Source organism: Phocoena sinus, chromosome 7 (genome assembly GCF_008692025.1).
Source record: "Phocoena sinus isolate mPhoSin1 chromosome 7, mPhoSin1.pri, whole genome shotgun sequence".
Lineage (NCBI taxonomy): Eukaryota > Metazoa > Chordata > Mammalia > Artiodactyla > Phocoenidae > Phocoena > Phocoena sinus.
Window position 1 is genome coordinate 35,309,275 of NC_045769.1, and position 14,700 is coordinate 35,323,974.

Below are 14,700 nucleotides of genomic sequence, written 5' to 3' on the forward strand. Positions count from 1 at the left end.
TCTTGGGGCGTTTCCCTTTCTTTTTTTTTTTTTTGCCTTCTGACATCTTAGCTCCAGAATCCATGAACACCATCTCCAAAGAGCTCAGTGCCCTCATGATATGCTTTGGTTACATAAAATCACACACTACAGCACACTATCTGGGCCAACCACCTCTAGATTACCCATCATCCAAATGCTGCAACATGTCAGAAGGACAATCCGTCACTTTTTTTCAGCTCTTTTTCAGAAATGTCACGTTGGTATTTTCTTTGCAGTGTAGGAGGTAGCTGCCTTGGGCCACCCAGCCTCACTGCTGAAAATTCAGCTGTCACCACTGACAGTAAATCATCATAACTACCCAACTAACAGGAGTTGAAGGAGATAGGAAGAATTGAATAGAGAAAGTCTCATTTAACAAAATAGTCATTTTAGTCATTTTCTATACTTGAAAAAGTATCAAATACTATATCAATTCTCCAGAAAAAAGTAAAAATGTGAGTATACTTTAAGACTAATAACACTTACTCAGTATTTTTGTTTTGATTTTTGAAGCAAGAGAAACATTCAACTTAGCAGCCTTTGAAATTCTTTTCTCTTTCACATGTCTTTTAATTCCTGAGGTAAAAAGTGAACCAGTTTCCATCACTGGGTACTCCATCACTGAAGTAAAAAAAGAAAGCAGGTAATCACAGTATTGATTAATAAAGGGAAAAAGGATAACTGATAAATACATTCTAAGAAGTAAATCATGACTTAAATAATATACTTTGTACATAAGTATTTGCAGAACCCTTCATATAATATCTAAAAGTATGAATATAATCAAAAGTGGTTTAAAAGTAGAATCCTAAAAAGGTAAATGACTTTGTTTTTTCGTTTAAACCTATATCATTATATCTGCCTGCCAGGAGCTAGGCTAGGCACTGGGGACAAAAAACAGGATAAAGCTGCATAGGAATGCACAGTCATGGAATGCACAGTCCAGTGTGGGCACAGACTCTATTGTGATACAAAGTAAGAAGTGTAACCTTAGAGACATGCACAGAAGAGATGTACCTAATCCTATGGGGACTGTTCCCACTTCATCCTTGGACATACACTCCATTTCTCTGCAGCCTTTACAGCAAAACTCCTTAAAAAATTGCCTATACTCAGTTTCCAATCTTCTTGTAACCTATTTCACTCAATTCCAACAAAACTGCTTTTGCCAAGGTTTCTAATGACCTCCACACTGCTAATCTAACGGTCAGTTCTCAGTCCACATCTAACTTGATCTAAGAGCAGCATTTAATGTGGTTAATTTCTCTTTCCTCCTCAAAAACAATATTTCCTCTGCTACCAGAACACCAAACTCCTGGGTTTTGTTTTGTTTTTTTTTTCCCTAGCTAACTAGCTGCTTCTTTCCAGTCTCTTTTACAGATTCTTCCAACCTATAATAAGTTCTCTCCTTGGATTTCTTCTCTTTATCTACCCTCAATCTTTTGGTGTATTTTATGTATTTAAGTCATGGCTTAAAATACTACCTAGATATCAAGAACCCCAAAATTTATATCCTCTGTCTGGATCTCTTTCCTGAACTTTCCTGGATTCATATAGTTGTCTACTCCACAATTCCACTTGGATAACTGAAAGAGCATATCAAACTTAACCTGCCCAAAACTGCTTCACTCAGAGCCTTCCCCACTTCAGTTAATGGCAACTCCATGCTTCCAGTTGCTCTAGTCAAAAATCTCTCACATCCCAATTTACCTTCACAATGCATTTAGAATCTGACGACTTCTCAGTATCTCCACTGCTACCAACCTAGACTAAGGCACTAACATGTCTCACCTGAATTATTTCAATAGCTTCTTACCTCCCTACTTCCACTCCTGTCCTCACTACAGTGTATTAATCTATACTATCTAAAACTCTTCACCATCTGCTCTTCTTCCCATTTCTGTAACTTTAAACTCCTCCTTCTCTCCCCCCTAGTCCATGACTCTCAAGCCACAGTGGCCACCAAGATCTAACTGCTCCTGACATATGCCAGGCATTCTTCAGCTTCAGGTCCCTTGTATTGGAGTACCCATTCCAGGGTGACTTACCACACAGAGATTGAGGTACAGTCATTCCTTGTTATCTGCAGGGTACTAGTTGCAGGACTCCCACAGATACCCAAATCCACTATGCTCAGGTCCGTTATATAAAATGGCATAGTATTTACATATAACCTGGGCACATCCTTCTGCATAGTTTAGATTACTTATAGTACCTAATACAATGTAAATAGTTGTAAATGCAATATAAATGTTATGTAAATAGTTGCTCGGCAATTAGCAAGTCAAACTTTGCTTTTTGGAACTTTCTGGAATTTTCCCCAATTTTTTCCTTCAGTGATTCGGTTGGTTGAAGGAGATGATTCGGAACCCGAGAGTCGGACAGGAGAGCTGACTGTATTATAAATAGTGGTTAGACTGTGTTGGTGCCCCAGTTCTAATATTTCACAGCTACGTGATCCTAGCATCTCCAAGTCTCAATTTCCAGACTTAGAAAATTATAAAAAGTCAGAGCATCTCATTGTAGGGACTTAATGAGCCAACGCATATACAGTGCCTAGTACTGGACATAGCACAGAGCGCTCACTAACATTACCTATGTATTATTACTCCGTAGCTCTTGTCTGGCTAGCATCTCGGCTAAAGCAGAACTACTCAACCCCACATTCAATTCTCCTGAATTGGATTCCTCATCTAGAAAACTCATAGTCCCTATTTGCCTACCGAAATCCTACCTGTACGTCAAGACCTAGTTCTGGTTCTAAGTTCTTCCCAGTCGTCTATCACCGCTTCACCTTCAGTCAGTCTCCCTTTTAATCGAGCACTCCAAAGGAAAGGGCTCCTCCAAGAACTTGAAAAAAGCAGTCTCTAACATTCATTCAGCCTATTTACTGAGCGCTCACAGTGAGCCAGATACTGTTCTAAAAGCAGTAGAGCAGTCATATAGACAGAAATTCCTTCCTACAGGAGCTGGGTTTCTGCCTGGCGGCTGGCCCCCCTCACGGAGCCGAGAGCTCAAATCCCAGGGGCAAGAAGCAGTGACTTAGATCCAAACCAGGGTCTTCCTCAAGAAGCCCCTCCGAGCCAGCACTGGGCCCGGGGGCCGGGAGACCCGAGGCGGAGTGGGCGGGGCCGCGGGCCGCGCGCGGCTCGGCGGACCATAGACCCGGGAGGGCAGCGCCGGGAGGTTCAGCTCGGGAAGGGCATGGGTCCCGCCAGACAGGGCAAGACCACGCCAAATGTCACAGATCACTGACTTACCGCTTTTTCAGCGTGGTGGGACCACCACTCATCTCCCGGAGCCCGGCGCTTGGGGTCAGGGCTTGGGTTTAAACTCCGTAGCCGTTAGCGGTTGCCTCGTCAGCCAATCAGGTCCCGAGAAGGCGGCGCAAAGCAGCTTGGTTACCAGGAAGTGGGAGGTGGAAGGGGCGGGACCTCGCCGCGGGCGTTCGAAGGGGACGTGGCCAGGCAAGCCAGGGGCAACTTAGCCTGGGTGCAAGGCTTTGAGCAGGTTCTGTTGCGCTGTCGCCTAATGTTTTTGAAAAAGAAAACGCTCCTTTGACAAAGCTACCTTTGTCAGTCAGATGTTTAAAAGGCTTGACAACCACCTGAAGCCTGTTGGAAAGTTTTTGTTGTTTCTGACGTTACTGTGAGACTGCCCGCCCACATTTTACCAGTTCTTCTGCATCTTTGCACTATGATGCCAGCTGCGTCATTTAGTTTCCACTTAAAAGCCCTCCCCATTTTTCTTTTAACTTTTCGAGGGGAAAGCAGCAATGAAATTTCGTTGAAAATCCTGGATCTCATTAATACTTAGGTCTTATACTAATGGTTTGTTTTAGCTAAATATACAAGAATGGCATTTTCTGTGATTCAGAGCTACACAAAAATATATATTACTCACTTTATGTTACAGGTCAATTAGCTTAGTTTCCTTTCACAAGTGACTTTCATATTCCATACAAAGAATTTAGAAAAACTATAAAGAGAATAAAATTTCCTCTTTGTATGCCATTAGACTGAAAACGAAAATAGCTTGTGAAATCTAGGTTTTAATAATTAATTATACAGTGATGCAGTCAACTTCATATTCTTGTCAATATTTTGTTCATTTGGTGACATTTGAGAATCACAACTTTCCATTTTACTTTACAGAATCTAGACAAATGATGCAAAACATGGTTTTGAGTTAGATCTTAAATATATTTCAAGATTGGTCTCCATAGAGATCTAGCCACGTGAGTCTTGTGTAAGTAGAACAGTTTTTATTGATTGGCCGCCTGCTAAAATAAGTCTATACTACAGTAAAAACTTCAATAATAGTGGTTTAAAATGAAATATATTGATTATAGAAATTTCTGGTTATCAAGGGGTTAACTAGCTCTCTATCTTGTGTACCCAGCCTGACACATTAAATGCTCAATATATATTATATGTACTTTATTTCAGAGCAGTTCAGGGAATTTCATGAACCAAATGCCTGTAAATTATAAAAAGCTCTTGAAAATGTAAGTTCTTATCATACAAAATCATAAACCTAAGAAGTGTAATTGACTGGGCTGAATTTAACCTGACCTCAGCTTGCTTTTAGGTCATTTGCCTCTTGGGTGGAGGCAAATGGATAGAGCCAGAAGCCCTGGGCTAGGAATGTGAAGATACAGTTAGCTGTATCTTGAACACACATTACCTTTGGGTTCTTTGTTCCAAGCTCCTTATCTATAAATTAAATGAGCTCACAGTTGTGTTGGGATACTCTCCTGCACAGGGCACTGATTTTGCTCCTCTCCATCTCCTTAATTTTCGTACTCATTAGTTACCTAATTTTCTCTACCTAGGAGTAGATTCCAGTCAATTAAAATTTAAATGTCCTGACCCACACCCCAAACACACACCAAAAAAGAGGAAGGAGGGCAAGGGAGAAGAAGAAAGCTTCCTGCCAAACAACAATAAGAATGAACAATCCTCTTTACCATCTCAGCACTACTAAAACAAAAATCATCCAAGAAAAACAGTCCCTGAACGGGAGCCACGTAGAAGCACACTGCAAATCAATAAGCCAATAAAATAAAGTAGAAATAGTGTACGTATATTTTATTAAACCATCTGATCTGATAATCCATATCAGTCTGGCAGGTTGAAAATTAGCCCAAGAAAAATTAACCTAATCTGATAGAAGCAGAAAAGGACACTGGGTTATTTAAAGATTTCTGGAGAGTATAGAGATACAGGCTTGGAAAACAGGCAGGAACAGGGGCTCTGGCAACAGACAAGGACCCAGCCACAGTCACAGCCTGTGAAGATGCTGCTGATCCTGCACAGCCAGCGGTGGCTTTGAATGCTGCTGTTGGGACCATCACTGCTGCTACCTCTGGGAAAAGTGGGCATACTGTATGTCAGTGCCCTACACCCCTGCCACTCGGCATCACTAGCTCCTGTTGCTAGGCCTGGGTTGGGTGTGCCTGACTGGTCAAGCCTGGATCACAGGCTATAAACCCTAGCTGCAAGGGAGTCCTAAACATTCAGCCTGTATCTGGCTTTATCAGATTCTTAGTGAGAGGCCATCTCTGCCTCCCACCTAGACTCAGGAAGCGCATTTTGAGCTGGGCAACCAAAAGAATGACAAAGGTTTGTTTCAGTATTTGATGCTACCTTACTACAACCATTATTTCTATTCTCATTAATAAGAAGACTTCCTGCTATGCCCGGTGAGGGACAGGTAATAATTTTAATTGCAACAGATAACATTTATCAAGTGCTTACCATTTCCTAAGCCCTCTGTCAGGCCCTTTATATAGCTTTTAAGTTGTCACAACGATTCTATGTGGTAGGTACTATTATTTCCTTTTTATGGTTGAGGAAACTGAGGCACAGAATATTTGAGTAACTTCTGCAAAGTTTAGTAAGCAGCATAGCTGGGATTTAAAACCAGGCAGTCTGGCCTGGGCCTCTTTGAAAGAGGATAAGTGACTTGTCATCTGCCACTTCGGTTTCGAGGCTTGCCAGCCTCCTCTTTTTCTTCAGTATACATTTTTGGGGAGTCCCTTTTGGCATTATGCTAGAGGTGAAGATCAATGAGGCTGACAGGCAAACTATCCATTCCCATACATTTCTATTAAGTAGAGACTGGAGGTGATTTGACACTGTTTCTTTGATTTATGCAAGGACAGGGAAGGTGTAATAGGGACACCAAGCATTCTTCTCTCTGCTCTAGGTATATGTATGTGTGGAAGGAGTCTTCTCTGGGGAAGGATAAAATAATCAGGGGTCTTGGTCTATCATTTGTCTGGCCGCATAACCTTTAGCAGTAGTTCTCATTGCAGCTGTTTCACCTACACGACACTAGTCCACGTGCTGGACTATATTGAGAGAGAGGGAGGGGGTGGGGGCAGTGTCTATTTCCCAACCTCTACTCTGTGCCTCCACAGGGAATTCCAAAAAGACTTAAGCGTTTCTTTCCTCAAGATTTCCAGTGATAAGATTCAAACCATACAAGCTGGAAGCTTGGGGAGGGATTGCAAAGTCAGCTGTTGTGCTCACTAGCTTTACTAAGGGGCTTACATTTACATGCACCATCCAACAATGCAAGGCCCTGAAGCCCACATCTCCAGAGTTCTCTCCCAGAGGACATTCCCCTGGCTGTTGGAGAGGGTCCCAAGAGGTCTCCGTCCACACCCTTCCTTATCACATATCCCGTCTCCCTTCTACCCCTCACTGCAAATGCGAAGGAATAGCAGCTGTGGATAATAATGAATTCTGCTGTTTTGAAGTCCCTTTGGGATGTGTGGGAGGTAATGTCCAGCAGACACACAGGTATAAAACATGGAGCTCAAAAGAAATGTCTGGACTTGGGTGTCGGCAGTGAACAGTAACAGAAATCAGTGGAATCAATTAAGTTAAGGAGGGAGAGTGTTTAGAAGCACAGGGAGAGTAGAAGGTAGAACCCTGGTAAGCATCAGTGCAGGGAGAAAAGATGAAAGGGCAGCAAGAAAGGCAGTGAGAGGGAGGAGGAGACATAGGCTTCACACAGGCCAAGAGAGGAGCTCATTTCAATGAGGAGACAGCCAACTTTGTCTTAAGCAGCTGGAGATGTGAGCACAAACAGCTCCGGGGTCAACAGTTAGGATGCAGCAGAGAGGATGCAAAGATGAGAGAGCAGACAATTCGTTGAAGATGAAAAGAGAAGTGACAATAGCTCCGGGGCATCCAGGTGGAAGGAGGGTTTGTATTCTTTGTATAGGCTGGAGGAAGGGTTGGTAGAAAAGGAGAATGGATGATACAGGATGGTGGAGCAGAGTTCCATGGATGCAGAGGTTGGAACAAGGGCTAAGCCATGGGCTGAAGGGTTGCCTCTTCCTCTGAGGCAGGACGAAAAGATAAAAGACCAGATGTAGACATAGATGAGTTTAAAAACAAAAGTGCTTTGTAAGCTTTCAAAGTCATACGAATATAAGACTATTACCTATCATTTTATTTAGAACAGTTGCTTCCTTAAAAAGCCATCTCTACATTTAAAACATTTTGATGCTTTAATTTAGTAAAAACTAAGGTCAGGGACATTATTTAGACAAGAACCAAAACTTCCCCATCTCTGTAAACCGTTTCTCTAACAGAATGAAAGGAAATAATTAGTTTGTGCCTAAAACTCTCAGCTGCTATCATATCAATCACTATACAAGGTTAGGACTAACTGGAGATACAGTTAGTCATGGAAAGAAATATAAAAAGCACTGGGTTCAAACTCAGTTGCGTGCTGACTAAAACACTGTAGAATTTGAGAGGGAAAAGATAAATACGCTAGATTGCAGATTTCTCCCAAAGTAAAAATTTAGACGATGAGTATAAATAAACTCAAACAAATAGGGTCATCAAATCAAACTTTTCTCAACCAAAGCAGGAGCCTCTAAGTAGCTAAATATCGTAACAGTTGGCTGTAGAAAACTTTGCTACATTCACCGTTAAAGCAAATGTGAAGTACTTTTCTCAATTAAAGGACAACTCATAATTTTTTAAACTCACAAAACATCATGTATCTTCTCTATCATCCTAATTTTATTAGGGTTGATGACATAGGTGGCTTTCTTAAGATCATATTTGCCATTTTAATGTGTAAGTAATGCACTATATAGAGAGTGGTAGAAGTTAGAAAAAAGGATAAACAGCAAATAGAAAAAAGGATAAACAGCTAATAGGTGTTAGGTCCTATGAGGTTATAATGATGGAAAGTTTGAGCTGTCAAAGAATTTTAGAGACAACCAGATCTGACACATACAATGATAACAACACAAGGTGGTCCAGGTTCATTGCCACGACAGTAGCAAAGGAAAGAATGATTCCTATTTGGTTGTAGATCCAGGAAGCCACACAGGGGACAGTTCATGTGACCTGGGGGTTGTGGTAGGTTAAAAAATCCCCCCCCAAAGATATATTAACTTCCTAATCCCTGGAACTTGTGAATGTTACCTTATAAGGCAAAATCATGGATGTTACCTTATTTTGCAAAACAGTCCTTGAAGATTTAAGGATTTTGAGATGAGGAGATTATCCTGGATTATCAGATGAGCCCTAAATCTCACCACAAGTGTCCTTATGAGAGACAGGCAGAGAGAAATTTGACACACAAACTCACATGCAGAGAAGGATGGAACAGAAAGAGCTGCAGTCACAATCAGCAATGCCAACAGTCACCAGAAGCTGGAAGAGGCAAGAAACAGATTCCCCTAGAGCCTTCAGAGGGAGTGCAGATATGCTGACCCCCTGATTTTGGACTCTTGGCTGCCAGAATTGTGAGAGAATAAATTTCTGTTGCTCTAAGCCACCCCATTTGTGGGAATCTGTTATAGTAGCCACAGGAAACTAATACGGGGGTCTTGAAGGATGAGGAGGGTTTCACCAGATGAGAACTACAGCATGTGGAAAGGGGCAGTTTATTTTGAGAGAAGGGTAGGATAAAGGCAATAATATGGATAAAAATGAGTAAATTTTCTAACGAATAGTTCAGCTCAGGTATGATGTAAATAGAGAGGGCTAGGTAGGAAAAGAAAGATGGGGCAGTTATTTTGCAATAAGGACACAGGTACATTTTTGAGCAGAAAAAGGACATAATCAGCGCTATGCAGAAGATATACTTCTATTAGCTTGCAGAAAGGTTTCTGGACTTGTTAGAATAATTTACAGACAGTCTATATAACATGGAATTATATTTACATTTTTTAACCTTTTATTTTGAAATAAACTTGTATTTTTATTATGATACTTTTTATTCTGACAATTTCACTCTGTAGACGCCTTTAATCTGGAAAAGTTACAAATTCTTATTTTGTCTTTCATGACCTTGACATTTTTAAGAGTACAGGCCAACTAAATTATAATGTCATTCTATCTGGGATTGTCTGATATTTCCTCAGGATTAAATTCAGGTTCTTATTGGGCAAAAGTAGCATGGAAGTGATGTTGAGTTCTCAGTATATATCAAGAGCACATAATGTTGGTTTGCAACGTTACCTTGATCATTTGATTTAAGTACTGTCTGCCAGGTTTCTCCACTGTAGACTTGCTATTATTTATGATTAATAAGAATCTGGTAGGGAGACATGTTGAGTGTATATAACTATTCTACTACTAATCAAAATTTTCACTCACTAGTTTTAACATCTACTGATGTATCTTGCCTGAATCAAGTATTTCTGTGATAGTTGCCAAATGGTGATTTTTCTAATTTTATTATTTCTTTTGCTGATTGGCAAGAGGTTTCCTCTCCACCCCTATCTGTCTGTATACCTATCCATCCAACAATATGGGCTCATCTATCAGTATTTATCACCACCTATCAGTATTTATCAGTATGGACACATGGATTCTTATTTTATTCAATAGATTATAATCTATTACTATCATAATTAATTTTCACAAGCCAATGGTCCCATATTTGGCCAGTAGCCCTTCAAGATGATTCCTGTGTCCCTTTGACAGCCCCCATCATTCACTGAACACTCTTACTTTCTGAAACAGCAGGATATTTCTGCCTCATTTTGTACTTTCTCAGTCCCAGCCTCAGTCAATCAACCATTTCACCAAGAAGCTCTGTTTCCTTTTACTGGAGAATGGGGCAGAATGAATTTAGAAACCAAAATCTAGGCACTCGATATGCCCATTGCTACTGGAGTGTCATTGGTTCTAGGTTCACTCAGGGGACAGAGCTTGAAAATCTATATACATTTGTATATACATACATGCATGAATATAAACATAACCACATTTCTTTCTTCCTATCTATCTATCCACCTATCCATCATCTATTTGAAAACCCATGCATTCACACCAATACTTTCCATTCCAAATAAAAACCATAGAGTTCATTCTAGCATTTTCCTTTTTAATGTATATAACTACTTTTCTAACAGTGAGAAATATGGTTCCTATTATTTACAATATATTACTTTTTGCTCAGTCCTAGAATACATAGAAAGTAACTTCAGAGTTGCTACCCCATACCTCTGTGAAAACTTAACTAGACTTGAAAATTTATTTACTGTTCTTTTTAAAATCTTAAGTTTAAGGGTATGTCATCAAATACAGTGATCTAAAGTTACTTGGATTCATTAGTTTTCCCCCTCGCTGCAGCGTGACTACGCTATTCATTTGAATTACGGTTAGGTTTACTTAGGTCTACTTGTATATAGTTTTAGAGTTTTTCCGTATCTTTATGTGCACGTATGTTTATTTTCTTATGTTCTAGTATGCGAAACATTAACTAGTTTCAAAAGTCAGAACTTTATAAATAGGTGTATTCAAAAGTGTCACTCTCTTCCTTTCTTCTTTCTGTTTCTCACTCCTAATTCCTTACCACCTGTGTTAGTTTCCTATTGCTGCTGTAACAAATTACCACAAACTTAGTAGTTTAAAACAACAGAAATTTATTCTTTGATAGTTCTGGAGGCCAGAAGTTTGAAAGGAGTCTTATGGGGCTAAAATCAAGGTGACAGCAGGAGCAAGCTCCCATGGAAGCTCTAGGGGAGAATCTGTTTCCTTCCCTTTTCAGGTGTCTAGAGCTGCATTCCTTACATTCCTCAACTCCATTTTCAGAACCAACAGCATAACATCTTCTGACTCTGCTTCCCTCTGTTTCCATCATAAGACTTTCTCATCTGCCTGTAGTCAAATCTCCCTCTGCCTGCCTCTTATAAGGATACTTGTGATTACATTTAGGACCTACCCTGATAATCCCAGATAATCTCTCCATCTCAAGATACCTTATTTATTTGTTTATTTATTTATTTTTTGGCCATGCCACAGGGCATGCGGGACCTTAGTTCCCCTACCAGGGAATGAACCCTTGCACCCTGCACTGGAAGTGCGGAGCCCTAACCACTGCACTGCCAGGGAATTCCCTCAAGATACCTAATTTAATGATATCTACAAAGACCCTTTTTCCATATAAGGTAACATTCACAGGTTCCAGAGTGGCCATTTTTGGTGACCACTACTTAGCCAACTATAGGTATCTAATCTTAATAGTTTCTTGTTTATGCTTCCTGTGTTTCTATTTGTACAAATGATTAGATACATGTGTGTTTTCTCATTTCCCATTCTTTCTTACACAAAAGGTGACATAGTATAAAAACGCTTGCATTTTGTCTTTTTCACTTAACAAAATATCCTGGAAATCACTCTACATTAGTTCACAGAAAATGACCTCATTCTTTTTACACCTTCAGAGTACTCTGTTGTATGGATGTACCACAGTTTATTCACACACTCTCCTATGTATAGGGATTTAGGTTTTTTCTGATATTTTGCAATTACAAATAATACTACAGTGACTAACTTTGTGTACAGAATTTTCAAACTGTTGGAGTTGTAGCATCGGGGTAGATTTAACTTGCATTTCACTTATAATGAGTGATTTTTTTTTTTTTTTTTTGCGTTACACGGGCCTCTCACTGCTGCGGCCCCTCCCATCGCGGGGCACAGGCTCCGGACGCGCAGGCTCAGCGGCCACGGCCCACGGGCCCAGCCGCTCCGCAGCACGTGGGATCCTCCCGGACCAGGGCACGAACCCGCGTCCCCTGCATTGGCAGGCGGACTCCCAACCACTGCGCCACCAGGGAAGCCCATAATGAGTGGTTTTTGAAGATATTTTCATATTTTTGAGAAATGTGTATGTGCAAATTGTCTCCCTGTTAGTAATGTCTCTTATCATTATTTTTTGTTGTTCAAAAGTTTTTTTTAACATAGTCAAATGTATCAATTTTATTTTTTATTGCATCTGAATTTCAAGTCATAGTTAGAAAGTCTTTTCCTACATCCAGGCTATAGAGAAAATCATACATGGTTTCTTCTAGTACTTACAAAGTTTCATCTTGGACATTTATATCTCTGGTCCATTTGGAGTTTATTCTTGATTATAATGTGAGACTTGGTTCTAATTTTATCTTTCTCCAAATAGCAAACCAGTTGTCCCACCAGTATTTATTAAAATGTCCATCTTTTCCCAAGTGATTTGAGATGCCATGTTTGTCACATACTAAATTTCCATATGTATTTGAATCTATTTCCGGGACTTCCTATTTTATTACACTGGTCTATTTGTCAATTTATGCACCAGTACCATGAGTAGATAAACAAACCAGATTTATAGTGTATTTTAACAACTGGTAGGGCTAGTATCCCTCATAAACTTTTCTTTTTCAGTGTTTTCCTGGCTATTTTTTCATGCTTATTTTTCCACATAAACTTTAATAACTTGTCTAACTCCATAAAAATTTTATTGGTACTTGTTAAATTTATAAAATAACTTAGATAAAACTGGTATCTTTATGACATTAAGGAATGTCTTTCATTTGTTTCAAGTCTGCTTTTGTATCTTTCAGGAGTGCTTTAAAATTTTTCTCATATAAGATTTGCACATTTCTTGATAACTTAATTCTAAAACATTTTATCTTCTGTTACTACTGTATTCTCTACTTTCAGGGTCCAAAGTAAAAATATCCATAAGATCTACCTTATTAATTATGCTATTTACATCTATATTTCTTTCCCTCACTTATTTTTTGTTTACTTGGTCTGCATGTACTGAAAGTGGCATATTAAAAGTTTCCTACTACTAACGTATTTCTCTCCATGTTTCTTTGCATGTCCTATGATTTTTGCTTTATAAATGTGTTGCTGAGTTATTTGGTGAATAGAATTTATAACTGTTATATATTCATTGTGAATTGGGACATTAAAACATGTCCTTCATTGTCTAAATTCTATTTTTTTTTTTCAGTACGTGGGCCTCTCACTGCCGTGGCCTCTCCCGTTGCAGAGCACAGGCCCTGGACGCGCAAGCTCAGCGGCCATGGCTCATGAGCCCAGCCGCTCTGCGGCATGTGGGATCTTCCCGGACCGGGGCACGAACCCGTGTCCCCTGCCTTGGCAGGCGGACTCTCAACCACTGCGCCACCAGGGAAGCCCTAAATTCTACTTTGATATCAGGATCATAACCTCCACTTACTTCTCATTTCCAGTTGCCTAGTAAACCTTTGCCCATTCTTTTAGTTTTAGACTTTCTGACATTCTGATTTAGGCATGTCTCATTTTCAGCAGCTTTCTTTGTGAATCAAATTGAAAATCTTTTTTCTTTTAATAAGTTAAACCTATCCATATTTATTAATATGGCATATATTTAGTCCCACTGTCATATTATTTTATGTTTAAATTATTTTATCTAATATTAATGACATTAATATTGTTATAGTTGTTATATTCCTTTCTGCACATAATGCTTTTTCCTTGTTCTTTTGATTTTTAAAGTTTCTTTTTGTATTTAGGAAAGTTTGTAGTGTTATTCTAGTGGTTATCTTTGTCCTCATACCTTTTATAAAGCCCTTAGTTGTCTTTCTAACTTAACCTTTTATTATCTGATTGGTCAATTTTAATATTATCCTTTAACCCCCACCTACTGCTATATCACAATCAATGAACTTATTCTACTTTCCTCTTTCTCTCTCCCTCCTCCCATTTTTATTTGCATTATTCCTGCTATGTTAGAACCGGTTACACATTACATATAACATTATTCTTTGAGCTTTGTTCTCACCTGGTTTTAGTTTTAGGTCTACATTAAATATAGTGAATGATTGCCATCACGTCTTTTGATGAAGTTTTGCTACTTGGTTGAATGGAAATCACTTTTTCAAAGATTCTTCAAGAAAGGCTCATGTATACAAAATTCCCTGAATTTTTCATGTTAAAAACTCATTTTGGAGCTCCCCTGGTGGCACAGTGGTTGACAGTCCACCTGCCGATGCAGGAGACACGGGTTCGTGCCCCCGTCCGGGAAGATCCCACATGCTGCGGAGCGGCTAGGCCCGTGAGCCATGGCCACGGAGCCTGCGCGTCTGGAGCCTGTGCTCCACCAACGGGAGAGGCCACAACAGTGAGAGGCCCGCGTACCGCAAAAAAACCCAAAAAACAAAAAACTTATTTTCTATTGCCTTGATACTTGAAGGATAGGTTGACTGAATATCCTTGATTTACACTTCTTTTCTTTGTGTTTTTATAAAAATGCTATTCCACTGCTGCCTTTCTTGTATGTTATTTTTGAGCAGGCTGGTCCCAGTTTAATTCTCTTGTCCTTGTCATTTCTTATCTTTTTTGTTTCAAGGCTTAGGTATTTTTTCTTTACCTTTGAAGTCCA

The 14,700-nt window shown here is 39.7% G+C and overlaps 1 protein-coding gene across 3 annotated transcripts in view; it reads right to left on the reverse strand.

The window, feature by feature from the left end:
- Positions 1–14,700, reverse strand: part of SGO2 (shugoshin 2) — a 49,810-nt gene that overhangs the window by 26,729 nt on the left and 8,381 nt on the right. The window contains exons 2-3 of one of the 3 annotated variants that reach the window (XM_032637965.1): positions 3,282–3,549; positions 508–642 (exon numbers count right to left, since the gene is read on the reverse strand). In XM_032637965.1, the coding sequence (XP_032493856.1) occupies positions 508–640 (133 nt within the window). In that variant the 5' untranslated portion in view covers positions 641–642; positions 3,282–3,549. Of the gene's footprint in view, positions 1–507; positions 643–3,281; positions 3,550–14,700 lie in introns of those variants that run through there. The other 2 variants (XM_032637966.1, XM_032637967.1) reach the window with 2 other exon arrangements.